Source organism: Chlorocebus sabaeus, chromosome 13, assembly GCF_047675955.1.
Source record: "Chlorocebus sabaeus isolate Y175 chromosome 13, mChlSab1.0.hap1, whole genome shotgun sequence".
NCBI lineage: Eukaryota > Metazoa > Chordata > Mammalia > Primates > Cercopithecidae > Chlorocebus > Chlorocebus sabaeus.
Window position 1 is genome coordinate 63,064,927 of NC_132916.1, and position 17,370 is coordinate 63,082,296.

The window sequence follows — 17,370 nt, forward strand, 5'->3', positions numbered from 1 at the left end:
GGAGGATGGCCTGAGCCCAGGAGTTCGAGACCAGTCTGGGCTACACAGTAAAACCCCACCTTGACCAAAAAAAAAAAAAAAAAAAAAAAAAAAAAAATAGCCAGGTATGGTGGTGCATGCCTGTATTCCCAGCTATTCAAGAAGCTAAGGTGAGATTACTTGAGCCCAAGAGGTCAAGGCTGCAGTGAGCCATAATTGTGCCACTGCACTCCAGACTGGGCAACAGAACAAGAAGATCCTGTCTCCCCTCACGACACCCCCTTACCAAAAAAAGAAGTCATAAATGACTTCAAGGTTTTTGGCCTAAGCAACTGGAAGGATAGATTTGCCATGAAACGGGGAAGTCTGCAGTGGGATAGGTAGGGGTGGGGGACAGGAGTTTTGATACGTTCATGAGGTCAGTTAGACATCCAGGTGAAAATGTGGCAGCTGGATATTCGTATCTGCAGTTCAGTACACCAAATACCAGACTGCCTTACTGTAAAACAGCAAAAGACTCATGACATTGACTAGGGAATTATCGTAAAGTGAGAATTTTCATTGTGCGGTGAGGGTCTGCTCTGGCAGAGAGAGCCTGTTCTCTCACTTCCCTACAGGGCATCCACACAGACTGATCTAATTTTAGACACGACACTGAGCTAGTTGCTGGGGGGCCAGCGTCAAGCAAGAGACAAAGGAGGGTGGCTATTCACACACAGAGGTTGAAGGTTGCTTTCCAAAATTAAAAAGAGGGCAAGGGAAAATTAGAGTAAAGGAAATCTAGTCAAACATAGTCCAAAACAGCAGTCTAGGAGAAACCTGTGGTATGGCACGTGTTAAAGGAATCTCATTTATTTTAGGGGCTCCAGTTATCCCCTAGCTCACAGACACTTTATCTTTTGTAGATAACACACCAACAATGGATCCATTCTACGATTTCATGAAGGTGAGTGAGGACTGGGGAGCGATTAAGACAAACTCATTTTCAGCCAAGTGTGTTATCGTAAGTCAAATAACATACAAACAAGGATTTATGATATTTGCCATATCAACCAACATCGACTTTCTGTGGCAAGCAGAAACGACACTGGATGTTTTAGCATCCATCTCTATCAGCCATCTCTATAGGAGCAGTCTTGTAAACCCAAACCTAAAAGTGATGGCAAACATCAAACTAATGTTTTATATTTAAATCATGCTTACAGACATCACAACTTTACTCATCTGCATTCAATCTTTTCAGCGTTTATAAACTCCGCATTTTTGGAGAGGTGGACATATGTCATCTTTTTCTTTTTTTTTACTTTAAGTTCTGGGATACATGTGCAGAACATGCAGGATTGTTACATAGGTATACATGTGCCATGGTGGTTTGCTGCACCCATCAACCCGTCATCTAGGTTTTAAGCCCCGCACGCATTAGGGATTTGTCCTGATGCTCACCCTCCCCTTTCCCCCTACTCCCGATATATGCCATCTTCTGAGTATGCTACTGATTTTAAACTTCCATCGTAATTTACTGACTGACAATTCAGTTGGACAACTCTTACACTCCCTGGCCTCTTCTCTCTGAGATGAAAAATAGGCTGCCAATTACTGATAGAAGAAGAAATACAACAAGAGGAGAAATAACCCATAATTAAGGGGAGCTCATTCCCAATTCCTCAGTACAGCATCAACCTAAACTAAGGACATTTCCACCTATATAAGGATAAAACCGTCCACCCACAGATTTCTCTCCTCCTGATGTGAAAAGAGTTTGTAAAAATAAAACAATTTTATAAAAGGCACCATTTTGAGCAGTTCAAATCTCGTTTTAAATTTTTATCAAGTATTTGTTCTGCCAGGAAACATTTCCAAAAAGGAAAGGTTTTGTCTCAATTGCTGTGGCAGCAAACACTTCCGTTGGAGCTGTTAGAGCAATATCAGGATACTCTCACTGGCTTACATAGCTTTCAAAATATTTGTGTTGCTACCACGCTCCTTTGCCAATATATGTGACTTGTAATACTTTTTTACTCATCTGGATGTATTTATACAACTGTGTAGGTCCAGAAAACTTTTTAAAAGTTGGCGTAAATATGCTGTGATGAAAACTGAGAAATAATCTGCCTTTCTCACTATGCAGAAATACCATATTTGCAAATTAGGGTACAAATCAGTCTTTACTTTCACAAGCCCAAATTAAGCCCTTAGAGAGGTCAAATTTAAATAACATCACTATATATTACAGAGAAAATACCAGCATCTTATGTAAATTATTACTTAATCCTCAATATTTTATTAGGCAGGATCCAGTGTCAGAGCTACGGAGATCTTTACTCCAGGGATAAGCAGATATGATTAATGGATAGAGCTGGGATTTCTTGAATATTCTTTACAAACCTGTGTTAATTATTTGTGTTATTTGGGTCATGATTAGCAGGGAAACCCTTTACAAAGTCTCTGGCTTTGCTTTGTTCGCAAAGTCAATCTCGGGGAAAGAAGAACCCCCAAAAGCTGGCACAAGAAGTAGCACCTTTACAGCGGGCAGGAAAACAACCAGAAGTCTTGGGGCTGAAGAGATCCAGACCAGTGAGAAGTCCAGAGCATCAGAGAGGAAGAGTTTCCTGGGGGTAGGAACAGTGACTGGTGCATGGTAAGTGCTCATCAACATTCAATGAAATTAACACACCCCAAATTCTATCAAAATATTTTGGTCAGAGTTGATGAACTTCAGAGGTATTTCAAAATATCGACAAATCTTGGATACCCTTTGACATATAATTAGCCAACCTTGGGAGAATATTGACCTCTTTTGCATAAAATACTGGGTATTCTGTTACAGCAAAACTTTTCCAGGAAAAAAGACGAGACTTGAGCTTCCTTTGTCCTCTTAAAATTAGGAAAGGGTCTAGATAAAGCAAAAGTACAAATCTGTAGGAGATGGCTAAGGAAGGAGAGATAGAGTACCACCACTGGGGCTAGGTGTGTTCATATACTTCATTTTCTTTTGCCATGCCATCCCACGTAGCTAACACCAAGGCATTTTCTGAGGCCCCTTTCTCATTTACTCTGGAATCAGAAAAGTTGCCACTCTCAATGTCTGGTATAACCCAGTTTCCCCATGTGATCTTCTACCAAGTCAAGCATCCTCTAGGCATCTGCCAGGTTCATCAGCCAAGCTCCTGTGGTCCCCTTTGCCTTCCCTTTCCTAAGAGACCACTCATCAAGTCACTATTCATCCTCCCCTGACCCTGCTCGCAATGCTCGCGCCCTCGAGAGAGCAGAAGCATCTGTCTCAACTTTTATTCTGAAAGTTCCAGCAACAATGAACCTTGCACAGTTCACTCAGTGAAACAAAATGATGAAGAACATAGGTGGCCTCTTGTGGTCAGCAAAGCAGAGATGTTCTCTTTTGCTCTCAAATGCTGTCTTGCAAAATTTCACAAGTACAAACATATGTTATCATCTGACCTTTTGAAAACTATTCTGTGCATATATAAATTCACTTAAAGTGTACTGCAACTTGTGGCTCCTAAAGTTCACTTTATGCTATTTATATCTTTTTGTTATAAGAAGACATTCCAAAGAAAAAGTGGTGATGAGCACTCACATTTTTCTTATCATGCACACCTCCCCCAAGTTAAACCCACAGTCAAGTCACTCTGGCCTTTTGTCTCAACGGCTCTCAGGGTTAATCACATTTTGACAGTAACAACAACAACAAAAGTTCTAAATGTACTCTAAGTTAACAAAGACTGATAAATGTCACATAATCACCAGATACAAGATCAACGCTGCTGACATTAAATCAAATTGTTTGTCATTCTGTTGGCTGTCAAATTAAGATCTCTTAATTTTAAATGCAATTGCTACATACGATTGTATACAATAATTAATGTTCCCAATTTAAGACTACCCATCTTCCACCCCACATCCCCAATACCATATCCTGCCAAACTGTTTAATCATGCAAAATCTATTCATTGCTTAAAAACCCTCAGGTTGTTTTCAGCAGTATTTTCTTCTGATGTTTAACATAGAAAAATATATACCCCTGCATACCTTGGCACCTGGTTAATGGTGGTGACATGACGTCCTGAGAGGTAAACTGCCTTTATCACACGGGTCCATCTGCCTTGCCTATTAACTATCACCTTTGCTAACTTGTGTGTAGACTACTGACCACATCCTTGTAACTAGAAGGAGTTCAATATGGCTTAGGTGTAATACTGCTCCCCCAATGAGCCATCACAGAGGAGGACAGCTAAGGGGAGGTAGGGGGCCTAAAAAAGACAGACATGAAAATCAGCAAATAAAGGAAACCAGAATAGGTAGAAATGGAACAGGAGATATTAAAATGAAGAGTTTAACTGAAATCTTTGCTAATGCTTTCAGTAATTCAAGTTATTTGATTCAGTTCCACAAAATTACCCAGAGCATGAATCCTTGGCATAGAGCATGCTCCAGAAACAAGCAGACCTCAAGTTCTCCTTGTTTTAGGCAGCAAAACTCTGTTAACTGCTCTTTTAGTCCATAGGGTAACATCTCAATATATAGTATTACACAACCTATTTAACATGGTAATCTGGCTTCTACTGCAACATATTTAAAAAACAGATTTTTGACTATTCATGGAAGGAAAAAAAGACAACTAAAAAGCATGATAACGTTTTCAAGGAAGAGACAAAAGAAATAAAAGTCTAGCCAGCTTTGTTTCGTTTATTAAATTCCAAGGGCTTTCCCCACCAGTTTGAAAAATGCGTGTTATTACCACTGTGTTTATTAGAAGTGCTATTTTAAATTGCAGACTGAGCAAATGGGAATTCCGCTTGGTAGCTGTAGATTACCCACTAACAATTATATGCAATTTTAAATGAAAGGAGCAGGAAAGAACCAGGAAGAATTGTAGAACAATAGTTCTAAAAGCCACTGATAATTTATATAAAACTCGACATCTAAATGCATGATAGTAAAATGTCCAGAGTCAGACAGATGCCATATTCCCAGGGTTGCTTTGCATTTTGATTTTTAAAAATCTTTCAAAATGGTGCTCAGAATCAACTAGCATAAACTTTGCTCACTGATTATCTGATAGCTTATTACCAGATTTAACAAGAGGCTAGGGACCTTCCAGAGCAAATGGTTGCTTACTAGCTCACTTGAAAAATGCACTTGTTTGAGCACAGAAATAACAAATCTGTTTCTGATTCCTAACATTATTTTCCAAATGCTGCCAAGAAAAGAATCTAAGGAATTCTTTTACACACACAACATACACGAGACAACTGGAAAGAGGCCTGTGATCTGTTTCAGGGTACACGATGAGGAAGGATAGGGTTAGTTTCTAATATGAACTGCCCTTGTGGGAGCAGAGGCACATGCCTGAGATTGTTCATAGCTGTAATCTCCAACATAACTCTTTGCTATTATTAGACAACCTAAAGGCCTTCCTAAATCAGTAACTTGTGAAGCAAAAAAGAGTATAGACAGGACCCTGTTGTTCGGGGCATGCAGGCAGCTGGGACACACCCAATTCCACAGAATTTACCACTTTTCTGCTCCATGAAACTAGATTTCTACCTCTTGGAAGACACATAAAGGCTGAGGAGGGGAAAGAACCTAGTCCAACACAAACCAGGTAAAAAGTCCCTAGAGAGAATGCAAAATCAGGTAAAATCCATTAGTAAATTCAGGAACTTAAGGTCTATTATGCTCATAAAATACAGTGAAATTATTCCTGGAGCACAGAAGGATATATGTATGCATCCTGTCCATAAGCAACATCAGGCCAGGCGTGGTGGCTCACGCCTGTAATACCAACACTCTGGGAGGCCGAGGCAGGCGAATCACTTGAGGTCAGGAGGTCGAGATCAGCCTGGCCAACATGGAGAAACCTCATCTCTAATAAAAGTACAAAAATTAGCCAGGCAAGGTGGTGTGCGCCTGTAGTCCCAGCTATACTCGGGAGGCTCAGGCAGGAGAATCACTTGAACCCGGGAGGCGGAGGTTGCAGTGAGCCAAGATCGCACTACTGCACTCCAGCCTGGGTAACAGAGCAAGACTCTGTCTCAACAAAATAAAAATAAAACCAACATCATTTAAAAAATATTACCTCATGTTTAAAACTCAACAGCAGAGAGTCTGCTTTAAAATTTTCAACATTGTGTAATAATCAAACCAATGATTTCAAAAGTACATATTTTAGCATGGTTCACTTCTGTTATACTAATAAGGGGGACTTAGCAACAAAGTCCCCTTTGAAGAGAAGGAGGATAAGCAGGAGAATGTTGAAAGACTGAGTCATCCAACAGACTGAGCTATCTAATGCAACCGTTTAAATTTTTGGCTCACACTGAGTTGACTGCAGTGAACTAAGTTCAATTTTGTTTTTTGTTTTACCCCTTCTCAGCGGGATAAGAGTTCATGAAAGAAGCCGAATCGATTAAAGGAAATAAAAAGGCAACATTTTCCTTTGCATGACTGATCATAATGGGTATGTACATTTTCAACTCTTCTACCTACACATACAAACTCATCTTAAATTCGCATTGCCATAGTTTCAAAGGCATCCTCAAAGCAGCTAAGTTGGGTATCATTCTTACAGTTCTCCATTAAACACACCTCCCATGCAGCTGCCCTCAAGCTACGTGATTTTACATGTGGTCCACTGAACTGGGTTGAATAGTGTCCTCCCAAAATCATGTCCGCTCACAACCCTGGAATATGACCTTATTTGGAAATAGGGTCTTTGCAGACATAATTAATTACGGTGAAGTGATATACTGGATTAAGGGTGGGCCCTAAGTCCAATGAGTGGTGTCCTTATCAGAAAAACATCTGACACAGAGACACAGCAAAACACACAGGAAAGAAGGCTGTGGGAAGAGAGGCAGAAACTCAAGTGATGTTACTACAAGCCAAGAAATGCCTGGAGCCATCAGGAAGTGGAAGAGGCAAGGAAGAGTCTTTCCTGGAGCCTTCAGAGGGAGCATGGCCCTGCCAACTCCTTGATTTCAGACTTCTAGCCTCTAGAACTGTGAGAGAATACATTTCTGGATAAGCCACTCACTAAGCAGTAATTTGTTATGACAGCTCTGGGAAACTAATGCAGATTTGTCTACTAACCAGTGCCAGTAGAACAGTACTTCACTACCAGTCTACAAGATTAGTACAGGAAATGAGATTAAATGTTTAAGAACTTTTATAGCTGTTTGACAATGTGGTAATATCACACAAGCACATGATTTTATGTTTTACAAAATATCAGTCTGTAATGGTTTGGAAATTTCTTTTAAAAAGTCTTCACCGAAGTTAGAGAAGCACTGTAAAGATAATTAATATTTATAAAGTTAAAGCTGATGTACTATAATTAAGAAATTTGCATTCGGAACCATTTCAGAGAAGTGTAATTATGTTCCACGTAGCTTTAGTAGTAAAAATATTTTATTCTAATTTTTATTTATTCTTTAAAAATTTTTTTCGAGACAGGGTCTCACCCTATTGCCCAGGTTAGAGTGCTGTGGCACAATTATGACTCACTGTAGCCTCGAACTCCTAGCTTCAAGCAATCCTCCTGCCTCAGCCTCCCAAGTACCTGGGACTACAGTTCCATGTCACCACATCTGGCTAATTTTTTAATTTTTTTGTGGAGACAAGGTCTCCCTATGTTACCCAGGCTGGTCTTGAACTCAGGGCCTCAAGTGATCCTCTCTCCTCGGCCTTCTAAAGCACTGGGATTATAGGTTTGAGACATGGCACCTGGCCTATTCTACTTCTTAGAATAATCTGTGAATGGTACACACGGTAGTTTGCTATTAATCATATTACTTGCTATTAATCATATGATTAGCCACAATTCACTTCCCAGACCATAATGGATCACTTGCTACACAGTGAAGGAACACACCATGCCTTTGTTAGCCACAGAGACCTTAGCTGAACTTTACAGAACATCTTCCCGAAGACTGAGTGCTCAAATGTTGCACATACAGAATGCAGTTGGGAGAAGCTGATGTATCTGAGATACTTCAATAGCAAAGAGTGATTGCAACTATATGAGTTACCATAGTGACAGTAATGAGAAAGATGGCAGCCTTCTTCAAGGAAGGCCAAATTGACACAAAGCTGAGTGGACCTGGCTTCAGAAAAGAAACAGTCTAAGTAGAGAAAAGGAAATCCTGCATCAATGTGGGAAGCGATCTGATTTAAATGTTTTCTTTCAGCAATTACAAGAAACACACAGGAACATGATTTAAACCAAAGGAAGAGCAATCATGTTTCCTTTAAAATCAATGCTAATCACAACCACATATGCAATAGCCCCTAGGACCTTGGCTAGCCACAGACCAATGAATGAAAGCCACTTTTCCAAAGTAAGAACACAAAGCATCAACAAGTAGCTCTTATTATTTTTCTGCTTAATCTCACTTTATCATGGGCTTGCTTCATATGTAGGGCAAAGGACAACTTAAAAATTATTATTGTAAATCAAGAAGCTATAAGTCACAGGAAGCGAGTAGAAAGTCAACTGTTTGTCTTAGCTGCTGGGAGATCACAGAACAGGCTTTAAAAGGGTGCGATTGTGGATTCCTGATTACAACACACACTTCAGCGTAAAAGCACTTAGTTGTCAACACATGTCATACGTTTGAGTTTTTTAAGTTTTCTGAGTTACCACAGAAACTAAGAGTGCAAGAAAATGAGAGATTCTTTAATAAAATGAAATGGCTGCTATGGGAATGGGTGGAGAAAAATATGCTGAAGCTGCAGATGTCCTACCCAGTGACAATTCCACACCCATATTCAATTCGAAATTGTAAACCTTAAGCTATCATTGGATTGTAATGATTTCAGTTGCACTGTGGAAATTACACCAGGTAGCATGTACCTTCATCCAATAATACTACCGACTCTTCATACCTAAACTTTTTATAGAACAATTTTGTAAAGAAACAGTGTGATGAGAGCTCATAATGCCTTTCATCTAAAATTATTTTTCGGAAATACTTAAATTCATGTCAGCCCATGATTCCTTGGAAATCCACTGCAACTAGATACTCTCTGTAGTGAGAATTAATCCAATGCTTAAGGAGAGAAAAATGTGACGTTCCTTTTTGTTCTTACCCTCAATTTCACCAAACTTGCACCTACTATATAAAGAAATATCCCAAACACCAAGTTCAATATTAAAGACTGGTGGGTTTTAAGGTGTCAAAAGAAGGTTAAAACTGCAAAGGCTGGGTCTACAAAATCCATGTCTATACCTCAGGAACAGACTTTGAGGACAAAGGAGCAATCCACAAGCAAATAAGCCAGGACCACTTTATTTCCAAAACTTGAAAAGATGTCAAGAATTTCCCATCAACAGAATGACATACACTGAAAGATATGAACAGAACAGTTCCAAGGAAATTCACCTCCCCCTCTACCCCCGACCATTTCAACGATCACACAAACACACTCTCACATGCCTACAATAATTACATTATAACAAGAGTTGGAAGAAAAATAGAGTTGACTGAAAAAATAAATGCCTAAAGATGGAAAATACTCCACTAATCAGGGAATGATGACATATACTCATATAATCACCATTTTATAGTACTTAGGAAGTACTATAATCCATATGTGGCCAGAACAAGAAGTATGTTCTTTTTTTTTTTTCTTTTTTTCGAGACTGAGTTTCACTCTTGTTGCCCAGGCTGGAGCGCAGTGGTGCAATCTCGGCACACTGCAACATCCACCTCCTGGGTTCAAGTGATTCTCCTGCCTCAGCCTCCCAAGTAGCTGGGATTACAGGCACCCACCACCACGCCCAGCCTAGAAGTATGTTCTATAGTCAAATTAATTTCATTCCTAAGTTCACATAGTGAAGCTTAAAGCAATAGAATCTTTTACCCTTTTCTACTCATTCTAACCCTTTGCAAGAACAACTCCTTACATGAAAACCCCTCTAATAGACTCATACTACCACTGTAAACTATTCCTATATTTAGTTGATTTTAAAAACCTTCTTTTAAACTTTTAGCTACTTTTGTCTATAACAAAACACATACAAAACACATTCAAACACAGAAATATCCTTTCTGTCTAAAAGAGAATTCCATCTCCCCAGCAGGAGGTCTTTCTTCCTGTTTGCAACAAAAAAGAACAATGACTTTTTCACTTTCATACTTACAAAACTCCCTCAAACTTTGATTTTTACTGGAACCACCTCTGTGATTTAGACTCTGATGCTAAATGACAATCTTCCCCAAGTAGAACTTTGCCACCCAAATGGGCACGAAGCCCCCTCACCTTTCAGGCAGAACATTCTGCAGCAGTTCCATGGAGGGGCTGTGCTCTGTGGTCTGATGAAGCCTGCAGTGCTAGGCACAGCTGTCTCCCAGCCCACCTCCTCAGCGCTCACTGCCAGAGAGCAGGGCGGCCAGCCAGCGCCTGTTACTCCAGGAAGCCACTGCCCAATCCCCAGCCTGCTGGGCTGTGCTGCTGACACCTCCCTATCTCTCCTGGGTTATTTCACACCATGGAATCAGCCTGCGATCATCTTGAAAAGGGAAGGGAGCCAGGGGTTAGCAGTCACCGTTCATACAGTCCAGTGCAGACCAGCCCAAGGGTGAGCCCATTTGTTTGTGCTTCTCTCTCAGCATTTTCCACCACAGCGGATGCAGCTCTTCACGTGACCAACACCACAAAAAAGAAATCACTCGATTCAGTTTAACCTTTTGCTATTTTATTATGACTTACTATTTATGTAATTATGACTGACTATTCACTGACTTCATTATTCCTTTTCTGTTCACATGCTCCCCTTTTTTTTCTAATATAGAGCAAACCATATACTGGTACATAATTAACACTGCACATTATAATAGGAAACTTTGCACTCCATTGTCTGGGTCTATGTAAATGAGTGAATATATGTGAAATGCTCTTTTAGTCCCAGACAAATCATAAGCACTAAGTAAGTGCTACCATTACTACTACATACTACTATTTAAAAACGGGGTGGGCATGGTGGCTCACACCTATAATCCCAGAACTTTGGGAGACCAAGGCGGGAATATCACTTGAGCCCAAGAGTTTGAGACCAGTCTGGGCAACACAGTGAGACCCCATCTCTTAAAAAAAAAAAAAAATTATCTGGGCATGGTGGCATGCACCAGGGGTCCCAGCTACTTGGGAGGCTAAGGTGGGAGGATTGCTTGAGACCAAGAGGTAGAGACTGCCTTGGCCATGATCATGCAACTGCACTCCAGCCCAGGCAACAGTGTGAGACCCTGTCTTGAGTATTAGGATAAAACTGTGAAGCATGTTATACTTCTATGGCATCATTTTTTCAAATGAGGAAACAAAGGCAGCATTAGATTATGCAAATTTCTAACTCTGCTGTGGCTATGATGAGATCAGCACATTTCTTCCCCTCCACTGGAAAGCTAAATTCACTCTGGCAAGTTCAAGGTTACTTGACTGCAGACTCTCAAACACAGGTGGAAAGTGGCAAAAGGAATCTTACGACAGATCTGAAGAGAAACAGTCCACAAATACTGCTTCAGGAGCACCCTGCTTGAAAAGTACCGTCTGAACCATAAGTGGCCCCGTGGTCCTTCCCCACAGAGACTTGAGAGTCTCCTGCTCAGGAAGTGGCCATTGTTCACAGGACCCGTTGCTGTTTGCTGGTCTTCCTTTTGACTCCACAGGATGCAGGAAACTGACTCACAGAACCAATCTATCTATCTGTCTGTGTCCTGGGGTGCTCACTGCCACACAGTAAGGATGCTCTATGTTCTTTTGGCTTTCGATAGATGGTTCAGCATATCCCAGTGGGGTTTCTGCTCCCTGTCACCCTGAATCACCAATAGCACCTGGGTAATAAATATGTTATCTACCATAAGGAAGTCACCGTACTAGTTTCCATAATCACAAGAATATATAAGAGGTCTCTCGCCAGAAGCTAGTTAGGATTTAAAAAAAAAACAAAAAACAAAACAAAATAAAAAAAAAAAAACTGCATTGGGAATGATTAACAGTGATATTAACCCTTCTTCTTTTTTTTTGAGACGGAGTCTCGCTCTGTCGCCCAGGCTGGAGTGCAGTGGCATGATCGCGGCTCACTGCAAACTCCGCCTCCCAGGTTCACACCATTCTCCTGCCTCAGCCTCCCCAGCAGCTGGGACTACAGGCGCCTGCCACCACGTCCAGCTAATTTTTTCATATTTTTAATAGAGACGGGGTTTCACCGTGTTAGCTGGATGGTCTTGATCTCCTGACCTTGTGATCCGCCCACCTCAGCCTCCCAAAGTGCTGGGATTATAGGCGTGAGCCACCGCGCCTAGTCTGATATTAACTCCTAGAACAGAATGGGAGGGAACCTCATAGCTCATTTCGTTTGTGTAAACCATGAGGTGATTGATTCACCTAACAAACAAGATCAAAACCAGACCAGCTGATTAGTCTCTTCCATCTCACCACGGGACTCTCTCCATGGCTGATCTGAGTTATTCTCTGTCCTCTCCTGTTCTGAGTAGTCCCTCCCATGTAATTTATGAATTACAGAGGTATTCCTGAAAATATTTTCATGGGTTACATTCAACTTTTGGAATTGTATATAGAGAGAAAGCAGCTCCTACCTTGGAGACTTAAGACTTTTGAACACAGGCTAATACACAGGGTCTCGGGGGATTAGGTGTATTTAACAGCACTCTGAATACTCACAGTTTAAGCCCTTTTTTTTTTTTTGAGACGGAGTCTCGCTCTGGATGGAGTGCAGTGGCACAATCTTGGCTCACTGCAACCTCCACCTCCTGTGTTCAAGCAATTCTCTGCCTCACCCTCCCAAGTAGCTGGGATTACAGGCGCCCGCCACCATGCCTGGCTAATTTTTTTGGTATTTTTAGTAGAGACAGGGTTTCACCATCTTGGCTAGGCTGGCCTTGAACTCCTGACCTCGTGATCCACCCACCTCAGCCTCCCAAAATGCTGGGATTACAGGCATGAGCCACTGCACCTGGCAGTTTAAGCCTTTTTTTAATAGAGATGACTTTATATGCTGGAAAGAAAAGTGGATTGAAAAGTAAAGAGAATTTCATTCCAGTCATGTCTATATCACTATCTAGTTCAAGCTTGTCCAACCTGCGGCCCACATGCAGCCTAGGATGGCTTTGAATGTGATCCAACACAAATTCGTAAACTTTCTGAAAACATTATGAGATTGTTTTGCAATTTTTAAGTTCATCAGCTATCACTGTATTGGTGTATTTTATGTGTGGCCCAAGACAATCCTTCTCCTTCCAACGTGGCCCAGGGAAGTCAAAAGATTGGATGCCCCAATAGTTAGTCTCTACAGCAGTTCATGGCCTGTAAATGTGAGGACTGAATAGAACATGGGGACAAAATTAACTCTAAGGTTCCATCTTAACTCATTAATTTCTTATTTTTGGTTTGAATACACACACATACTATTAGGCACATTATGTCAGGTCACAGGAAAAGAATCTTTGCCTTCTTGAGGTTTAGTGCAAGAGACGAGTGGAATAAATATAATTCAGTGTGGTAAGTCACATGACAGAAGAATACACAAAATTCATAATGATCAATGGTAGTTCTTGCCCACTGCCATCTAATTAAGCTACCCTCCTAAGGTTAAAGCATACATAATTTAATGTAGTGGGTTGAATAGTGTCCACCCTAAATTCATGTTTACCCTCAGAGTGTGGCCTTATTTGGAAATAAGGTCTTCATAAGTTAAGGAAGGTAAGAATCAAGATGAGATGATACTGCATTAGGGTGGGCCCTAAATCCACGAAGAATGTCCTAATAAGAGAGAAAACGGAGCAGGGCACGGTGGCTCATGCCTGCAATCCCAGCACTTTGGGAGGCCGAGGTGGGTGGATCTCTTGAGGCTGGGAGTTTCAGACCAGCCTGACCAACATGGAGAAACCCCGTCTCTACTAAAAATACAAAATTAGCCAGGCGTGGTAGCGCATGCCTGTAATCCCAGCTACGCTGGAGGCTGAGGCAGGAGAATCGCTTGAACCTGGCAGGCAGAGGTTGCAGTGAGCCAAGATTGAGCCATTGAACTCCAGCCTGGGCAACAAGAATGAAACTCTGTCTCAAAAAAAAAAAGAGAAAAAAAGGATACACAGAGACACAGAGAAGGTCATAAAAGATGGAGGCAGAGACTGGGAGGTGCTGTCACAGATAAGGAATACCCGGCACCAGCGGAAGCTGGAAGAGCCAGGACAGGATTCTCCCTTAGTGCCTCTGGAGGGAGCAGGACTCTGCTACCACCTTGATTTTAGAACTCGGGTTTCCTGAACAGGGAGAGAATAAACTGCTTATTTTAAGCCACCACGCTTGGGGTAATTTGTTACAGTGACCGTAGGGAACTTACACATTTAGCAAGGTAATAATTATGGGAGATGGTCATGATTTGTTTTTCTTTTAAATTGTCTTCAATTTATGTTTACATAGGCTTAAAACCTATTTTTTCCATACCCTTGTACTTATTGCAGCAAAATTTTATAGCACTTCTAAACAGCACAAATACCAACTCCTATTAAATTGCTGAAATTATAGGTATCACTACCTGAAAACTTCACAGCATTAATCTCAAGCAATGACAATAAAAGGTGTTTTTCTTAATATCAAATATAAGATTATCATATTTAAAAAAATTCCTTGTGGGCCGGGCACAGTGGTTCACACCTGTAATTCCAGCACTTTGGGAGGTCAAGGCAGGCTGATCACCTGAGGTCAGGAGTTCAAGACCAGCCTGGCCAACATGGTGAAACCCCATCTCTACGAAAAATATAAAATTAGCCAGGCATGGTGTCGTATGCCTGTAATCCCAGCTACTCGGGAAGCTGAGTCAGGAGAATCGTTTGAACCTCGGAGGTGGAGGCTGCAGTGAGCTGTGATCATGCCACTGCACTCCAGCCTGGGCAACAGAGTGAGGCTCCATCTCCAAAATATATATAAAATAAAATAATAAGAAAATAAAATCCCTTGTGTTTACAACTGTATGTCTGAGAATAAAACACGAAAGGGCACACTGTTCAAACTAGGAAAAAATAAGAACTATCCATTGAAATTATGATTGTCTGCCACCATTGATCATTGCTACTGAGATTGAAAAATAAATACCTAGGAAGCTTTTGTGAAAGGGAGTAGGTCCAAGATGATGCGCACTCACAGGATTTGTAGCCCTCTGGACAGCACAAAAGTCTTGCCTTTGCCAATCATGACCTTAGGGCGGCAACCACTTCTCTCCCTTGTAGGATTACGACATCCAGCATCATGTTAAAGTTTAACATTATTATCTCTACAAGAGGGAGTGGTATCCACACATGCAGCCAAAAATATTTAGATAATTATGTCTTCAAAACCACTCCAGTGTGATTTCACTTGTGTGCTACCAGTTTAATTTTGATTTCCAGAAAATAGTGGGGATGAGAATAAATTAGTAATTAGTTTGCATAATACAGAGAATTAGTCATCTAGATCAGCTCAAAATTTGCCTTCATTCCTGGCAAAACACAAAACAAAATTATACAAGAAAAACAAGCAAACTGTATCTCCTCCCTATGTATCCTCTTACTCTTGCCAAAAAGCCCAGATAAAGATGGAAAAGTCCTTCTCCATACCCATTCACAGGTCTGTTTCACCTCAACTGCAAAGTACAGCAGTCCTCCCTTATCCAAGGTTTTGCTTTCGGTACGTTCAGTTACCCCTAGTCAACTGAGGTCCAAAAATATTAAAACAGAGATATCGAGACAGAGGGAAAGAGACCACATTTATATCAATTTTATTACAGCATACTGTTATACTTGTTCTGTTTTATTATAATAGTTATATTGTTAATCTCTTACTATGCCTAATTCATACATTAAACTATCATAGGTATGGATGTATAAGAAAAATATAGTATATATAGGGTTTGGTACTATCTGTGGTTTCAGGCATCCACTGGGTGATCTTGGAACGTATCCCCCAAGGATAAGGCAGGGCTACTGTATTCAGACAGGTGATGCTTATTTTCATAGCTGTATCTCTAGACATGCTTTTAAAGCATGAGAAGCTTGTGAAGTCAGAGGAGCGTGAAGACATATTTCCCATCACAGTGCTTTCCACTTCCCCCTGGATGCAAGAGATTGGAGATGTTGAAACCCTCTGATACTTTTAAGATGAGAATGACCAGGTTAAGCCAATTCCCCAGAGAGGAATCCACTCTGGTGATACCTATGACCATGACTAACACATTTGACCCAGTTTTAGTCATTCTCTATTCCCCTACTATTCTAGAATACTTCTAGTTTCCCCAGTGTTCTGAATCTCTCAGGCAGGAGACTTAGTCTGGGTTTTTCTATATATTTATTACTACCTCAGGAACAAGAGAAAGAGAAAAAAATTATAGCATTATAACTTTAAACTGGCTAATTTCACTTTTTCCCTGGCTCACCAGGGAAACTGATTTAAAACCAGACCCCATTTTAGTGCCCTCAGTCTATCCAGCTCTGTACGCAGGGGAATATGGAACGTGGGTTTTTGTTCTGGACACTGCCTCTTCCCAACATTGTCTGGGTCTGTATCCTGTTTGAGTTTTCTCCACTCCAGAGCCAGGCCTGACTTACTCAGTCCCAAGCGCAATCTTCATCCTCTTTGCATTTTCTTTTAGGAAATAGCTGAATCCTAGGGTATTCTGTGCTGGACTCAAACTAACCACGGAGCAGTAAGACAACTACACAAATGCTTCATGGAGGCTCTTCGATGGCCTCTGGCCTTGGGTAGACACATTCACATCACTGTATTTCCTCCCTGAATCATGGGAGATCTGCTCTAATTTGCCATTTAAAAATATACTCTCCTAGGGCTGGGCGCAGTGGCTCAAGCCTGTAATCCCAGCACTTTGGGAGGCCAAGGCGGGCGGATCACGAGGTCAGGAGATCGAGACCGTCCTGGCCAACATGGTGAAACCTTGCTCTACTCAAAATACAAAACTTAGCTGGGCATAGTGGTGCGTGCCTGTAAGTCCCAGCTACTTGGGAGGCTGAGGCAGGGGAATCGTTTGAACCCGGGAGGCAGAGGTTGCAGTGAGCTGAGATCGTGCCACTGCACTCCAGCCTGGGGGACAAAGCGAGGCTCCATCTCAAAGAAAAAAGAAAAAAAAAAAAAAAGAAAAAAAATATATATATGTATATATATACACATACACACACACACACGCACACACACACACACACACACACACACACACCCTCCTGAGCCAGTTCTTGAGGTTATTTCAACTTTTTTTTTCTTCGTAGCCAAGCCTAGGTCTCTTGACATCACAGTCAAGAAAGTAGCCCTCATTTGGCTCCTTTTCATGAAATTTGTGCCTTCACTCACGGCACCTTAGCTAACTCTCCT

The 17,370-nt window shown here is 41.2% G+C and overlaps 1 protein-coding gene across 4 annotated transcripts in view; it reads right to left on the minus strand.

Annotated features, from left to right (window-relative positions):
• Nucleotides 1-17,370, minus strand: part of NHSL1 (NHS like 1) — a 273,262-nt gene that overhangs the window by 112,669 nt on the left and 143,223 nt on the right. The window contains exon 1 of one of the 4 annotated variants that reach the window (XM_008006869.3): nucleotides 10,261-10,797. The exons of the other annotated variants lie outside the window; for them this stretch is intronic. Within the exon in view, the coding sequence (XP_008005060.3) occupies nucleotides 10,261-10,276 (16 nt within the window). The 5' untranslated portion in view covers nucleotides 10,277-10,797. Of the gene's footprint in view, nucleotides 1-10,260; nucleotides 10,798-17,370 lie in introns of those variants that run through there. 4 annotated transcript variants of the gene reach the window in all.